General features: G+C 40.9%; 8 protein-coding genes across 8 annotated transcripts; 5 read left to right on the forward strand and 3 right to left on the reverse strand.

Annotated features, from left to right (window-relative positions):
* Positions 1-244: 244 nt before the first annotated feature.
* Positions 245-1294, forward strand: VRG4 (GDP-mannose transporter into the lumen of the Golgi; the record flags this gene model as incomplete). Its single annotated transcript, XM_038924628.1, has 1 exon — positions 245-1294. One exon carries the CDS (start codon positions 245-247, stop codon positions 1292-1294), a length of 1050 nt encoding a protein of 349 aa, XP_038780556.1.
* Positions 1295-1484: 190 nt separating this feature from the next.
* On the reverse strand, positions 1485-2399 carry BNA6 (nicotinate-nucleotide diphosphorylase (carboxylating); the record flags this gene model as incomplete). The annotated part of the gene is made up of 1 exon (XM_038924629.1): positions 1485-2399. One exon carries the CDS (start codon positions 2397-2399, stop codon positions 1485-1487), a length of 915 nt encoding a protein of 304 aa, XP_038780557.1.
* A 359-nt stretch (positions 2400-2758) lies between these two features.
* Positions 2759-3431, forward strand: FOA43_004387 (uncharacterized protein; the record flags this gene model as incomplete). The annotated part of the gene is made up of 2 exons (XM_038924630.1): positions 2759-2792; positions 2842-3431. 2 exons carry the CDS (start codon positions 2759-2761, stop codon positions 3429-3431), a joined length of 624 nt encoding a protein of 207 aa, XP_038780558.1.
* A 166-nt stretch (positions 3432-3597) lies between these two features.
* FOA43_004388 (uncharacterized protein) lies at positions 3598-7461 on the forward strand (the record flags this gene model as incomplete). Its single annotated transcript, XM_038924631.1, has 1 exon — positions 3598-7461. One exon carries the CDS (start codon positions 3598-3600, stop codon positions 7459-7461), a length of 3864 nt encoding a protein of 1287 aa, XP_038780559.1.
* Positions 7462-7507: 46 nt separating this feature from the next.
* On the reverse strand, positions 7508-8623 carry FOA43_004389 (uncharacterized protein; the record flags this gene model as incomplete). Its single annotated transcript, XM_038924632.1, has 1 exon — positions 7508-8623. One exon carries the CDS (start codon positions 8621-8623, stop codon positions 7508-7510), a length of 1116 nt encoding a protein of 371 aa, XP_038780560.1.
* A 601-nt stretch (positions 8624-9224) lies between these two features.
* On the reverse strand, positions 9225-10124 carry FOA43_004390 (uncharacterized protein; the record flags this gene model as incomplete). Its single annotated transcript, XM_038924633.1, has 1 exon — positions 9225-10124. One exon carries the CDS (start codon positions 10122-10124, stop codon positions 9225-9227), a length of 900 nt encoding a protein of 299 aa, XP_038780561.1.
* A 294-nt stretch (positions 10125-10418) lies between these two features.
* FOA43_004391 (uncharacterized protein) lies at positions 10419-12122 on the forward strand (the record flags this gene model as incomplete). Its single annotated transcript, XM_038924634.1, has 1 exon — positions 10419-12122. The coding sequence occupies one exon, from the start codon at positions 10419-10421 to the stop codon at positions 12120-12122; it is 1704 nt and encodes a 567-aa protein (XP_038780562.1).
* Positions 12123-12302: 180 nt separating this feature from the next.
* Positions 12303-14313, forward strand: FOA43_004392 (uncharacterized protein; the record flags this gene model as incomplete). The annotated part of the gene is given in 2 exon segments (XM_038924635.1): positions 12303-12543; positions 12563-14313. The coding sequence occupies 2 exon segments, from the start codon at positions 12303-12305 to the stop codon at positions 14311-14313; spliced, it is 1992 nt and encodes a 663-aa protein (XP_038780563.1).
* Positions 14314-14774: the final 461 nt, after the last annotated feature.

Consider the following 14774-nt stretch of genomic DNA (forward strand, 5'->3'; position numbering starts at 1 on the left):
GACCAAAGGTATTCAACGCGCTGTGGCTGGTTCCATGAGCTAAGAAAGCAGGCACCCTTCGGTAGGCGGAGCTTCTTTATTCCCTGGTGAAATGCGCGGTGAAATGCCCTGTGAAATGCCCTGGTGAAACGCGCTCACCACGCGCACTGCTGTTTTTTCTTCTCTCCGTATCGCGGTTTTCCCGGTATCCATTTTTTTCGTTGTTAACTCGGCCCCTTTTCTTTCTCTTGAACCCATTATCATCATGTCAGACAAGGAGATAGAAAAGCCTTTTGTCAAGGATAATAACTCTCCATATGGAAAGGCAGTTAACAGAGAACCTTCGGGCCATATGTTCCAGAAGGTGACCAATTCCGGTCCAATCTCTATCCTATGCTACTGTCTATCATCGATCTTAATGACTACTACTAATAAATATGTTGTGTCTGGTTACAATTTCAACATGAACTTTGTTATGTTAGCAGTGCAGTCCATTGTCTGTGTCTTGGTCATTTCAGTCTTGAAGTTTTCGGGCGTTATCACTTACAGAAACTTCAATAAGAATGAGGCCAGAAAGTGGTCTCCGATCGCTTTCTTATTGGTCATTATGATCTACACCTCTTCCAAGGCTTTACAATTCTTGACTATTCCTGTCTACACCATCTTCAAGAACTTGACCATTATCTTGATTGCGTACGGTGAGGTTTTATGGTTTGGTGGTTCGGTCACTTCAATGGCTTTGGGTTCCTTCTTTTTGATGGTGCTTTCTTCTGTTGTGGCCTGTTTCGGTGACAAGAATTCCGAGGGTGCTCTTAACTTGAATGTCGGTTACGTTTGGATGTTCTCAAACTGTTTTGCATCTGCCTCCTTTGTCTTGTTCATGAGAAAGAGAATCAAGTTGACTAACTTCAAGGACTTCGATACCATGTACTACAACAATATCTTGTCGATTCCAATCTTGATTATTGCTTCCTTGATTCTTGAAGACTGGTCTAGTGAGAATTTAGCTCTCAACTTCCCTCCAGATAGTAGGGCTTCCGTCATCTCTGCCATGATCTTCTCCGGCGCTTCTTCCGTCGGTATCTCTTACTGTTCAGGTTGGTGTATCAGAGTTACTTCTTCGACCACATATTCTATGGTTGGTGCTTTGAACAAGTTACCTATTGCCTTGTCCGGATTAATTTTCTTTGATGCTCCAATCAATTTCTTCTCCGTGTCTTCTATTTTCGTCGGTTTCTCTGCCGGTCTTCTTTATGCTGTTGCTAAGCAAAAGCAAAAGGAGGCTGAATCAAGAAAACAACAATTACCAAAATAATCTCTCATTATCTCCGTCTTTTGCATACTCACTCACTTGTGTGCTTGCCCCATTAAATTTGTTTGCCTACTGTGTAGGTTACAGACTCTGGGCTCTTTTGTCCACCTATGTATTTGATGGGTCAATTTTGGCATTTTGGCATTTTAGGCTTGTTTACTTTAATAGGAATCCTGTTTTTCTTTTTTCTTTATTAATATTGTCTGTCGATCTTAAGACTGAAGTCAATGATACCACAACCCTGATGAACCGAGGAAGTAGAGTAAATGTCTATATCGTCACATAAGAAGTGAGATATGTTTTGCAAGGTCAATCCTCCGCTACATTCAAGCATGAATTGCTTCTTACCAGACCATTGAGCCTTTAGTCTCTTGGCAGAGGTTTGTAATTCTCCGTAATCAAAGTTATCGAGCATAATAATATCTGCTCCTGCCTCTATAGCCTCTATAGCCTCATCTTCATTCTGCACCTCGACCTCAATCTTGGAACTAAAGCCGGCTACTCTTTTAGCACTTTCCACAGCTTTTGTAATGGATCCTGTGGCCCAAATATGGTTATCCTTCAACATGATCATTGAAGAGAGGTCGTATCTATGAGTATCAATACCACCAACAAGCATGGAGTACTTTTCGAGAAGCCTTAAACCAGGAGTAGTCTTTCTAGTTCCTGCAATAATACCATTATAACCAGAGTCCCTTGCCAACTTTATGGTCAAATAGGATCGAGTAGCAATTCCAGAGCATCGGCTAATGATATTAAGAGACAATCTCTCTGCTTGAAGAATATTTTTCACAGCACCCGAAATAAGAGCCACCTTGATCTTACCTCCAGTTACCTCAGAGGGCTTCAGATGCGTACCCTCTTCAATAAGCCATTCGACAACCAATCCACATTGCTTGTAGACCTCTTTGGCAAATGGAACACCTGCCAATACACCATCTGACTTGCAGTAAAGCGTAGCCGACTGGATATTATCACCAACGACATAACCACCATAGTCAAAAGCAGGCATATCTTCTTGAAGCCAGTATGTGATTTGCTGCTTCCATCCTGCTGATTCTGGAAGTAAGTGTTCAAATTTAGGGTATGGGTTCTTGAAAGTTTGCATTAGAGAAAGAAGAGTCGATAGTAATCTGAGTAACAAGTAATCTGAGCAACTTACTTCCCCACAAAAGTATCTCAAAAACCGTCACGTGAGGAGTGAAAAATGACGCGTGAAAAAGGCTAAATGAAAATTTGAGAGATTGTCCTCTCTGGGATCTTGTCTCTGGCTATGGATATTGGTACGCTGTTGGGATCAAAACGAGTGAAAAGGAAGCTTGAAGAACAACAAGAATGTTCTGTTGCTCAATTGACAACTGCTTCTTCTTCAAAAATAAAGCCTCAAGAAAATTCACATAGAAACAGGAGAAACAAAATTGCTGGTCAGTCTCATTTCGCCTCCACTAAGACTATTGTGAGGACAATATGTCCGGAGTGCCATTTATCATATCTGAAACAGGTAAAGGTTGATCAACAGATTCACGAAAAGTATCATAAGCGTGCCATAGAAGGCATTGAGATCGGAAATGAGCAGCAGGTGATGAAATTTGGCAAGTTATTGAACGAGTTCAGGTTCTTTGATGGTAAAGCTAAAATTATAGAGGCGGATCCACATATTAGAAGAACGGTACAACTGGTCAGAGAGTCTTTAGACTTGGTTAATAAAGAGTTGAATGCACCTACGGGTAATGAAAGCTGGTCAATCGAACACGGAATGCAAGGAAAGGCGTTTGTATGCGTTTACAAGTCGAGAATAATTGGAATATGCTCAACAGAGAAACCCCAAGCGGGTTATTGGATGGTTTATGAAACAGGATCGCTTGTCCCAAATAGAAAGCTAGATCTACAAACTGGGATTTCCAGAATTTACGTCAGTCATAAGTACAGACGGCATGGAATTGGTCTCAAGTTATTACAAGCAGTAGCAAAGAACAGCTACTATGGACTTGTTCTTAAGGGATATCAAATTGGATGGAGTCAACCAAGTCAGTTTGGGGGGTTTCTAGCACGGCGGTTCAACGGTGTTAAGCATATCGGATCCGGAAAGATACTTATACCCGTCTATAAAGAGGATGAGTATTTAAATGGTAATAAGTAGTCGATTGATGTGATTCATCAACTATGGTTTATAAATATATTCAAGACTCTCGATTGTGTGTCTACTTTCGCGAAAGGCCCGGCCATAACAAAATAGATATCTATCTATTCTTGTTTATACTGAGTTTAATCTATTATATTTCTTCTTGTTAAGATAAAATATTTCCATGAACGGTGTGGATCCTACTGTGTTGAATGATTCGGTGATATCTCACAACGTGGAAAGCTCGTTGCAGCTTGTTCTCCAACTTAAGGATCATATAAAGCATGAACAAGTTGATCTTCAATACGCGCAAGGCTACTTCGATTCTTTACTTCTTGCATTTAGAGAGCCAAGGCTTTCCATCCCTGCATTTTCTACCATTTGTCATTTAATTAAGCGTGTACGGATTCAAAGGCCTTCTGATTTGCGATTGGTTCATTCTAAGGTGGTTCCCTTTTTGTTCGAAAGGTTAAAGGAGCCAAAGGCTTCCATACGAAATGCTTCAATGAAGGCCATGGTTACTGTTTGGGAATCCATTCCTGAGGAGTTCGAGGTTGATCTTAAGCAGAGAGGTTTTAAGAACTCGGATCGTATCATTCGTGCTGGATTACTTGATATGGTGGCTGAAATTGTTAAGAACTCTCCAGAATTTTCTCTTTTGCCATTCCTTCCCAGTGTGGTATGTTTATTAACCGATCAGGACCAAACGGTTGTTGAAAGCGCGTCTAATCTTCTTGTGCTATACTTCAATTCCGGTTCTTCGCAAAATAGCGTTCGCGCGAGAACAGAGCTCGTCAATCAGTTGTCTTCTCGTCATGTTACTCATACCATGTCTATGCGACTTCTCTCACGAATGAAGGATAGTCAAAGACTCGTGACTCTATATAAGAAGAGGCTGACGGGTTCCTCTTCAATGTCATCGGATAGGACTATGTTTCGTTCCAGCTCTACGTCGGCTGCGCAGCAACACCAACCTCCTCCTCCTTCATCATCTTCTGTTTCTTCACTGACTAATTTGGAAAAAATCGACTGTATACTCGCCACGTTTCCGGGTTTTGAGTCTGTTGAACGTCTTCCTGCCCTTAATTTCACCAGTTCCTCTCAATTGTTGGAAAGTACCAAGTCGTGGGATGGTGTTTTCGAAGGTAGAGAGACTGAACAAAACTGGATTAAAAGAGACAAAATCGTCAAACAGTTGCAGTCCATGCTCAGAGGTAATGCCGTAAACGATTACCCAGAAGTATTGGGTCAAGTAATTCGTAGCTTCAAAAGTTGTATTTCAAAGGCAGCTTTATCATTACGAACAACTCTTTCCAGCGGTACCTGTCAACTTTGTAAAGAATTGGGTATGCATTTGGGAAAATACTTGGATGGCTCCACTGTCGATTATTTACTTGCATCATTATTGAAACTTACTTATGCTACGAAGACGATAGCTCATCAGAGAGCTAATCTTGCTATATTGAGCTTGATAAGGTATGCCAATATCAGTCCTCGAATGATAATTCAGATTCATTCGACCTCCCAGGACAAAAATGCCCAACCTAGAATATATGCTGCCTCATGGATTGAGATTTTCCTTTTGAAATACGCTGGAAATGCTCAAGTAATAAAATCAGCTCAAGAGTATGTGGATCAGATTATAGAAAAGGGAATATGCGATCCTATGCCTTCTATCAGGGAGGCCACTAGGAATACTTTCTGGACATTGAATAATGTGTGCCCAGAAAACGCTCAGGAGATACTGGGTACACTTTCTCTGTCCATGGTGAAAGCACTTGAGAGGTCTCGAGGGGATTTCGTCAGACGTTTTCCCAGGAGCAGGAATTTAAGCCATCTTGCATCATCTAAGCATGAATTGAAGTCCACCGAACCAAGAAACCCCGTTCGGGTAGCATCTGAGGACATGAAGTCTAAGAAGTATGTGCCTCAGTCTCTTCATAACACATCTGGCTCTGCGATAAGATCTATTCCTTTCTCGAGATCCAATACTAGACCTCCATCAAGATCTGTATCAGGATCTTATTTGAAAACTGGTGTTGGAAGTCGCGTTGCACCTGAAGTCAAGACCGAGAAAATCAGAAGAGAGGATGCCATATACGACATGATTCTATCTGGCTCTCAGTCGACCCAGTTCAATGGTATTGTTGAGCTACTAAAATGCCGCCCTGGAAAGTTGCCTGTCAAGTTCAGCTCTATGCTCAATAAACTTACTATTACAAATCCTTCTTCATTATTACCGATTTTTCAAGATGGGGAGTCTTTCAAGTATATGGCTGATTATCTTTCCACAGATAACATTATACGAATGTGCTGTTTCTTTTCAGTAAAATCACAGCATTCCCTATCACAGCTTGAAATTAGTTTCATCCTGCATAGTGTTCCCATCGATGATATGTGTTTGGGCGTTACTAATATCTTGATGCTGTGTGTTGATTCTTCGAAGTTACTGGATCTCAATCTATCTATGCAGTTCGTTAAGTACAAGCAAGAGTTTTCAAAATCCTGTTTTGATCTTATTTCCTCTGTGTTTGCCAACAAAAGCATTAGGATAGAGCACCGTATATTAAGTTCAGTATGTGAGGCTTTGCTAAAGTGCTGGGAATTCTCCGATCGTACGGAAGGTAGCAACTATCTGAATTTATTGTGTGCTGCTATGAATAAGAACAAGCCCATCTTTCAAAAATGTTTAAGTCTGGCTGACGATGATACGATGAAGCAAGAAGTTGCTGAAAAGCTAAAAGTTTTCATTCCAAAAGCTAATATTGATCAATTTGAATATTCGGCATCTGATGAAGAGGTCAATAACTTTGATGAATCACATCTTGACGGATTAACGATGGTGGTTCGGAAGGATATTGGAAATAACCAGGTTTCTGACATCGAAACTGACATGACAATGATCATGCCAAAATTCAAGAAATCTTTGCCGCAGCAGCAGCGACTATCGGATGGATCTGTAAGTAACAACGAGAATGAGGATAGAAATCCTTTTCTTGATACTGAAAAGGCTGTGACAGTGAATGCAGCTATCTCTGTTTGTACCGATAATGATGGTCTGGGGGATGAAAAAATGGATCCTAATCTATCTAAGGGAGATAGCTCAGATACTACGCCTGATATGAATAGGTTGACATTGACAGAGGAGACCCTTAAATTGGAAGGAAATAAGAAGGATTCTTCTGCACTGATTTCTCCTCCTAGGTCGTCGACAGAAGTTGAATCTATTCTCGAATTGGCTGATCCTCTTGCACCATTAACGGATTCTTCTGGAAAGTTTTCAATATATCAGGACAAATTTGATTATAGTAAAAAGATAGAGGAGTTGGACTCTTGGTATGATTTTGCCAGTTTTAGGATTGGATATTTGGAACAAGAATCGGATATTCCTTTTAAACATTTGTTAGAGAAGATGGGCCAGGGTTCAATATCGACTAATGAATTATACTCTCTTGTATATGCCATTCAGGGAGATAAAGAGATTAAGTGTGATGATGTTGAATGTGCTTTGTTGTCCTATGTGAATCCGGAGATTGCTAACGAGTGCTTGTTTGTGAGTCTCTTTTTGATGAGATGTTGTATGAAGAGAACTAATGGAAGTAGGAAGAAGGAGATTTTCGAGAAGCTCGTAGAACTATGCAAGAAGCTTGACGAAAATGAAGACGAGCTTTACTTTGCTATACAGGAAACGATGGAACTGGTTTCCAATGTTGAATACTATGCGGAAAGACTTGAAGATAAAAGATCCGAAAAGTTGACCATACCGCAAACGATTATGTTACTGGAGGTGCTCTATAGCGTGATGTCGCCAAGTAAGATCAGCTATGAGAATGTTTTCACTTTGGATATTTTGTTATTCAAGAAGTTGAAGTCCAACAAGACGATGATCAGAAAGCTAGCGGTGATGATCTATGCTAAATTCTATAAATACAAGGAGAAATCGATCAGAAGTCGGGATGGAGACCAGTTGATAGACGATACGATATTCAACAAGCTAGAAGAGCCTCAGCTGCAGCTGATTAAGTGTTTCTCTAAAAATGTTAAATAAGATTATGTATATGTATATTATGTGCACGAGCCGTAGACAGATCAGATCAGTAGAATGGTTCACCTTCATCTACGAACAAAGGCTTGAAATCATCATCGCTTGGCATTTTTGAGTCCAATGGTTTATACAAGTAAAATGCCTTAAGCGCATTCACAAAGCTTCTAATTCGTGCTTCTTTCAAAGATGATCCTTCTCCTCCTGCCAACATGCTATCGCCACTGAAACAGCCGACAACAAATATTGGCGAGTTGGACAACCTACCAGTTTCACTAATAAGTCTGACGGTGGGTGGTTCCATCTGTTTTACTCTTAATAGGCGGGAAAGTAATTTTCCGGGCTCTCTAAATTGAAACATCGAGGATATATCGATCTTTCTGGAAAGAACATGGCTCTGGATAAACTTTTTGGTGATTTCTTCACCATCATGTGCATACACACCGGCCACGATGGCTCTAACGGCGTCTGCAAAGGCTGTAGCATGATCGAGAGATGTCACTGTAACGTTATCAAATTTTGTGATACCCTTTTCGACCTGGGTAGTGTGCTTGTCGTATCTAAGTCTTCCAAATCTGAATAGCTTCGGCTCACTGGAAAGATACTTTTCCAAATTGGAGGTTTCGTCTTGCTCAATACCCCAACTGTTCTGGGCGACATCGCAGAGAGAAAAGTCTCCAATATAAGCGTCAGTAGCGGTTTTGAGAATGGATATTGGAAGTCTTGGATAGTTGGAAATCAGATTTTCAGTGACGTAAAAGGAAAGTAAGTTTGCTCCAAACAAGGCCATTTGCTTGTTGTCAGCATACTCATTTTCCTTCATCTGGCAAGTAAGCGCTCTCACTAGAGTTGAGTACTGATATTTCGAAGATAAAACTAATCTAGCATGTAGGGTAAGAATGGAAGGTATCTTCTTTGCATCTTCTTCGGAGATCTTCAACTTGTAGGAGTTCCTTTGATAATTGGCAAAGTCTAGTTTATTTTCTGGTACCTTCAATTCCGGCTCTTCGACTATGGTATGGCTTGATCTTTCATACGAAAACTTGAAATTTCTCTTTCTAGCCGGCGCCACTGTTAGAGGGTTTGGTTTCACGGGCGATGTAGATAATGTTCTCCTTATAGGTGACAATCTGACTCTATAAAAAAGCCTTCTCGAACATCCCAACATGTTTGTTACTTGTATAATCACTCCTCTGGGTTTGTCCGTTCCTTTGTCTCAAGTTGCATGCCTTTTCACCCGCTCTCACAGTACGAGCCAAAATTTTTCAAAATTTTCGGGTGTCTGGATGAGCCAAGAACTTTGAGCATAGCCGGTAATGTACAGTGTACGTGATATTAATGCTATAAGCGTCTCTACATAGTTGTATATTTTTGAGGATATAGATGGATACTCTTTGTATCATCTGTTCTTATTCAGCATTCTAACTAAAATGGTAGGTAAAGGAAATGCAGACTGATTTTTCATTTATCATTTACTAACATCTCGCAGAGTGCAAATATGTTTATTCCGAAATGGCTCAAAGCACCATCTGGTGGATGGTATCACACACCTAGAAATGCTAACGTCAATGGAATCATAGCATTGGGTGGATATTTCCTCATAATGTACGCTTTCTACGTACAAGCAGAGAGAGATACAATTAATCCAAGAAAGGCATACAGTTTGGAGACAGTTCAGAGATGGAACGCTGCTGCTGCCAAGAAGGAGGAGTCTAACTGAAGGACTGTATCTACCCACTTATTTATTATTAATTTATCTATTCATCCATTCAGTACAGTAAAATGCGAAGGTACTCGTTAGCGTCGCACATCTTCCTCAAGAGACTAATGGTATCTTTGGAGTCCCAGAGAGTCTGCATCTTTGGATCCATATAACAATCGCATATCACTGCCTTAATCTGCGAAGCTTTCAACGGTGATTGTTCGGTATCAAGTATTCTTGTGAATCTACCCGGTGTAGTAGCAATGATTCTAGCCGAACTAGTTCTCATTGATGTTATATCATCCTTAAGTTTGTTCTTGGAAATTAATTTCGTTGATCCTACATTCATCGTTCGAGTAGCACGATGAACATCGCATGCTCGGATGGCCGACATTGATAAGATCACAGCGAAGCTTCGTTCGTCAGTCTCTTCCTCATTGTTTTTCTTCTTATGCTTCTTGTTCTTCTTTCTCTGCTTCTGTTCACTTAAAGCTTTCAAGAGAACACTCTCTTTAATGTAGTGTTTAAGAAACTTTGGAAAATTGATCAAGTTCCTTGGTTGATCCCAGTCTCCCGTAAATTCAATAAACGATTTGTTCACATATATATCACCTAATTCCAACGATGACAAGTCCTTGTTCTGTGATTTCACCTTGGTAGCCAACCTCTCTGCAATTACATCTGCCGTCTCAGTAGGAAGCTTCTTCTTTTGAGCTGCATCATACTCCAATTTTTGTCTCTTCTTCAACCTTAATTTATCCTTTTCCTTACTTTTTCTCTTCTTTTCGTTTATAACTTGAGATTCACCACTACCTTCTTCCTCCGTCTCTATTTTATCGTCATCACCCTCACCCGTTTTACTCGCACCTCTCGCTTCATCTATTTTGATAATACTGGTACCTTCATCTTCGGAGGCATCAAAAGAATAATCCAACCCATCATTCAAATCGTCTGTTCCTTCCGTCATTGTTTTCTCAGAGTATCTACTTAATATATGTCTATAATAGGTCCAAACAAGGAATTTTGTATGAAGTCTGAAAATTTTGAATAATAGAAAAAAAATATATATGTACTTAAACTTTTCACGGCGGTGCAGACGCGAGTAAACCAGAAGTGTAAAGGATCAACATAGATAGACAGAGATCCGTGCTACCGACAGTTGAGGTTAAAGATCACAAGAATCAAGGCAGTCAGAGAGTTTCAGAGAAGAAAAAAGAGGTGCTGATTTGATGTACATGATTATTTATCTACCTGAATTATCATGAAGGACATCTTATCACCTACCAAGCAAGTCAGAAATGATAATGGAAACAATGATGAATCCGACTCTTTTCTAAAGTCTCCATCCGATGACGATGTTATTGATACACCTAATTCCCCTATATCTCGGCGAAAGTCGCTTCGAACTCCCAGAAGATTGAACTTCAATTCTATGAGTCCAGAATTGAAGTCTGCCAGAGCTGTCATTAAGCCTGTGACACCATCTCGACGATCGAGTGGACGACAATCATTGAGAACTCCGCCTAGTAAAGGCAATAGTACACCACGACGGCCTACTACGCCATTGATATTAAAGGCTATGGAAGATGCTGCTACTCCCCGAAGGAATAGGCTTCTACTTACACCGACTAGAAATAAAGCCAATCGAAGATATTCGCCTCAAAATGATTTAGTGCTGCTTGGACGATTACTTTCTGTGGAAAACGAGACTATAAGGAAGAAAAGAAAGATGGAATCGCCTACAAGTGCGCGTAATCCGTTGAATCAATTATATAGATATATTACAGAAAGGCATGAGGATAGTTCTCAGGAAGTGACCAGTTCTCAGGAAGTGACTAGTTCTCAGGAAGTGACTGGTTCTCAGGAAGTGACTAGCTCTACAGTTGTGATTGATACTCAAAGTCAGAGTCAGAGTCAGGCTCAGTCTCAGGTACAATCCCTTGAGACTATGGAGTCATTGTCTCCTTTCGACCTTGATCCACTAGATCAGGGAAGTGATACCGGCCTAGAACAAATAGAAGAAGTTACAGAGCCCACAGAAGGTGATATTTCTAACCGTAGAGTTTCTGAGGTGACTTCTGCATCAGATAGAACACCGAGAAAGTCTCGAATATCCAGTCGATTGTCTATAGGTACGTCTATCGCCGATGATTCCAACGTTGCAATTCCCGAAGCAATAATTAGAGAGCCAGGAGATTATGGAGTTGACCTTAGTGACGACCAGAATGGTTCTAAGTTGTCGTTTGACGACATAAATGATGACATTGATGAGGAAGATATTTTGGGAGATCCTGATTTATCTTTAATACGAGATATGTATCTCAAAAGGCCAGAGCGTCTATCATTCATCACGGTAAAAAAGCATAAAAGTCTAGATTCATCTCATGAGCAGACCGATAGTCTTGGGGTCTCTATACTAAGGCAGCTAAGTAAGTTGTTTCTTCCCTTGGGTCAATCACGGAAGCTAGGTTCTTTGGAGTCTCTAAAAGTTCTAGATGAGATCAGCAATGATTTTTTTGAACAAGAACTGAGTGATTTGCAAGCTTATTCCAAGCACGATAAAAGAAAAAGAATCACTGCTGATGATGTCAAACTACTTATGCATCGGTCAAGGCTTGTCCCTGATTTAGATCTTTTCGACTTTAAGGGAGGTGTCAACTCTTTGGATACTGAAATTATAAAATTTGGGTCACGTGTGTATGATATGGAAGACCTCAAAGAATTGGAGAGGTTGCTTTATTCCAAGCAGATTAATGAATTGAAGAAGGTTGAGAGAAAGAGGAAGAGAGATGAAAAGGCTGTCGCTGAAAATAATAAGGAGGAGCAGTCGCATAATCCTCCAAATGAAGTCAGCACAGCTGAGTTGGATAAACTCGGCTCCGTAATCTCAATTGGATTTGAAGAGTCAGATATGTCTGACAGCTCGCTTGAAATACCCATGGCTGAAGAAGAAGAAGGTGTGTAGTAAGTATCTGTACTTTATCTCATGTATTATCTAATCCTATAATGACGATGAAAAATCCATCCGAATCGGGAAGCGTCAAATCTGAAATCTCGAATTTTGAAAAATTCCTATTTCTGTACCTGATCTTGCTTCTTTCTTTTATCATCAATTGCTTACTAAAACCACTTGAATACCATTGTCATGTTCTCTATTATTCCTAAGAAATGCTTTTCACACGTTACTCGTGTTACTCGACTTTCTCAGAGCCGAAACCTTGTTTTTACCAGAGATATCGAGAATCTGCTTAAGAACAAGCCATTAATGCCTGTGATTGTCGTTGGAGGTGGTCATGCCGGCGTTGAGGCCGCTACCGGAAGCGCTCGTTTGGGTGTGGTGACAACTTTGGTGACTCCAGACTTATCCAAGATCGGGGTCACCTCTTGTAACCCTGCCTTTGGGAGGCATCGGAAAAGGTACATTACTTAAGGAGGTTGATGCCTTGGACGGTGCTGCCCCACGAATCGTCGACAAAGCCGGAATTCAGTTCAAAGTATTGAACCGGTCACGTGGTGCTGCTGTATGGGGTCACAGGGCTCAGATCGATCGTGAATTGTATAGAACAGAGATGCAAAACTACGTCTCACAGTATGCTAACTTGAACTTGGTTGAGGGAAAGATTGAGGATTTGATAGTTGATGAGTTGGATAAGAAGGATTTTAAAGGGCGTCATTATGCGAAGGTCAAAGGAGTTATCTTGGCAGGTGGAGAGATGTTGAGGTGCGAGAAGGTAGTGATTACGACGGGAACGTTTTTGGGAGGAGAGATTCATATCGGATTGAAGGCCTGGCCTGCTGGTCGCATTGGAGAGTGTGCTTCTTACGGGTTGAGTAAAACCTTTAGAAGGGTTGGTTTTCTAATGGGCAGATTGAAGACCGGTACTCCTCCTAGAATATCTGCCAAGACTGTTGACTATAGCCAAGTAAAGGAGGAACCCGGTGACGTACCACCAGAGCCGATGAGTTTTTTGCACGACAGTCCTGGTATCAAATCAGAAGATCAGATGTTGTGCTATTCGACACATACCACACAACCTTTACACGAATTAGTTTTGGCCAACTTGGATAAGTCCATTCATATTAAAGAAGATGCCAAAGGACCTCGATACTGTCCTTCTTTAGAGTCGAAGTTGATCCGATTTAGGGATAAGAAGCAGCATCGTGTGTGGTTGGAGCCCGAGGGATTCCATACAGATATCATGTATCCCAATGGAATATCTAACACGATGCCAGAAGAAATCCAGGAACAGTTGTTAAAGTTGATCGTCGGTTTTGACCATGTCAAAATGTTACAGCCCGGTTATGGTGTTGAGTACGACTACGTTGATCCTAGAGAACTTTGCCAGACTTTGCAGACCAAACTTGTAGACGGATTATTTCTAGCGGGACAGATCAACGGTACCACAGGATATGAAGAAGCAGCAGCGCAAGGTATAGTGGCTGGTATAAATGCAGGATTGTCATTTTTAAATGACGGTAAAGAACTCAGATTAGATAGAGCAGATGGCTATATTGGAGTTTTGATTGATGATTTGATCACCAAGGGAGTTACAGAACCTTATCGTATGTTCACATCTAGATCTGAGTTTCGTGTCAGTGTCAGAGCAGATAATGCGGATCGGAGATTGACAGAAGTAGGATACAAGCTTGGGTGTGTTTCTGAAGAAAGGTGGAAGTCATACTGTAAGGATAAGAAAGAATACGAGTATGCCCTGAAGAAGTTGAAGGAATTTCAAATGAGTGCCAATAAGTGGGGTCACAAGATGACCAACGTGTCTATAGCGGATGATTCCAGAATGAAGTCGGCGTTTGATATCTTAAAGTACTCTCATATAACGCTGGATGATTTGCTAGAGATAGTGGATGATCCGGTGTTGAAAGATATGCCTAGAAGAGTGAAACTAGCGGTGACGGTAGATGGTAATTATCAGGGTTACATGAATAGGGAGAAGGAGTATGTCAGAGCTTTTAGATCCGATGAACATTTGAAGTTGCCTATAGACTACAACTACAGGTCGATTTCCAGCTTGTCGTCAGAGGTGGTGGAGCTCTTGAATGAAGTGAAGCCAGAGACTATTGGCCAGGCGCGTCGTATCCAAGGAATTACTCCTGCTGCAGTTTTCGAGCTTTATAGAGTGAGTAAAAAAGGATGGTAATACGGTAGTAATATGTTTGATCGAATAATAAATAATAAATAAATAGACCTATGTAGAGTCATTACTGCTGCTTGAGTAGTAACTCCTCACGCTTGATTCTGTCAATACGATCAAACGCATTTCTTTGTGATTCGTCAGTTGGGAAACCAAGCGTATTGTTTCTCCACCTATTAAATGATTTTCTAACACCAAGGTCGAAGTTCCTATCCACTTCCCAGAAAGCCCAGCCTCCGACTAATGCCGAGGCGGCAATGGGCTGCCTCATGAAAAAAAATAGAAGAACTGCCGGTCTGAACACAGATGCGTACGCCATGATTGTATCTTTTAACTAGTTGAAGAACGACAATGTTACGGCTTAAAGCTCTTAAATGAGCAAAAAGGTAGAAATTTTATACGTCCGCGATCGTCATAACCAACCGATTATAAGAGCGAGTATATCATGTGAGCAGAGGTCACATGGC

This window comes from Brettanomyces nanus, chromosome 4, assembly GCF_011074865.1.
Source record: "Brettanomyces nanus chromosome 4, complete sequence".
Classification (NCBI taxonomy): domain Eukaryota; kingdom Fungi; phylum Ascomycota; class Pichiomycetes; order Pichiales; family Pichiaceae; genus Brettanomyces; species Brettanomyces nanus.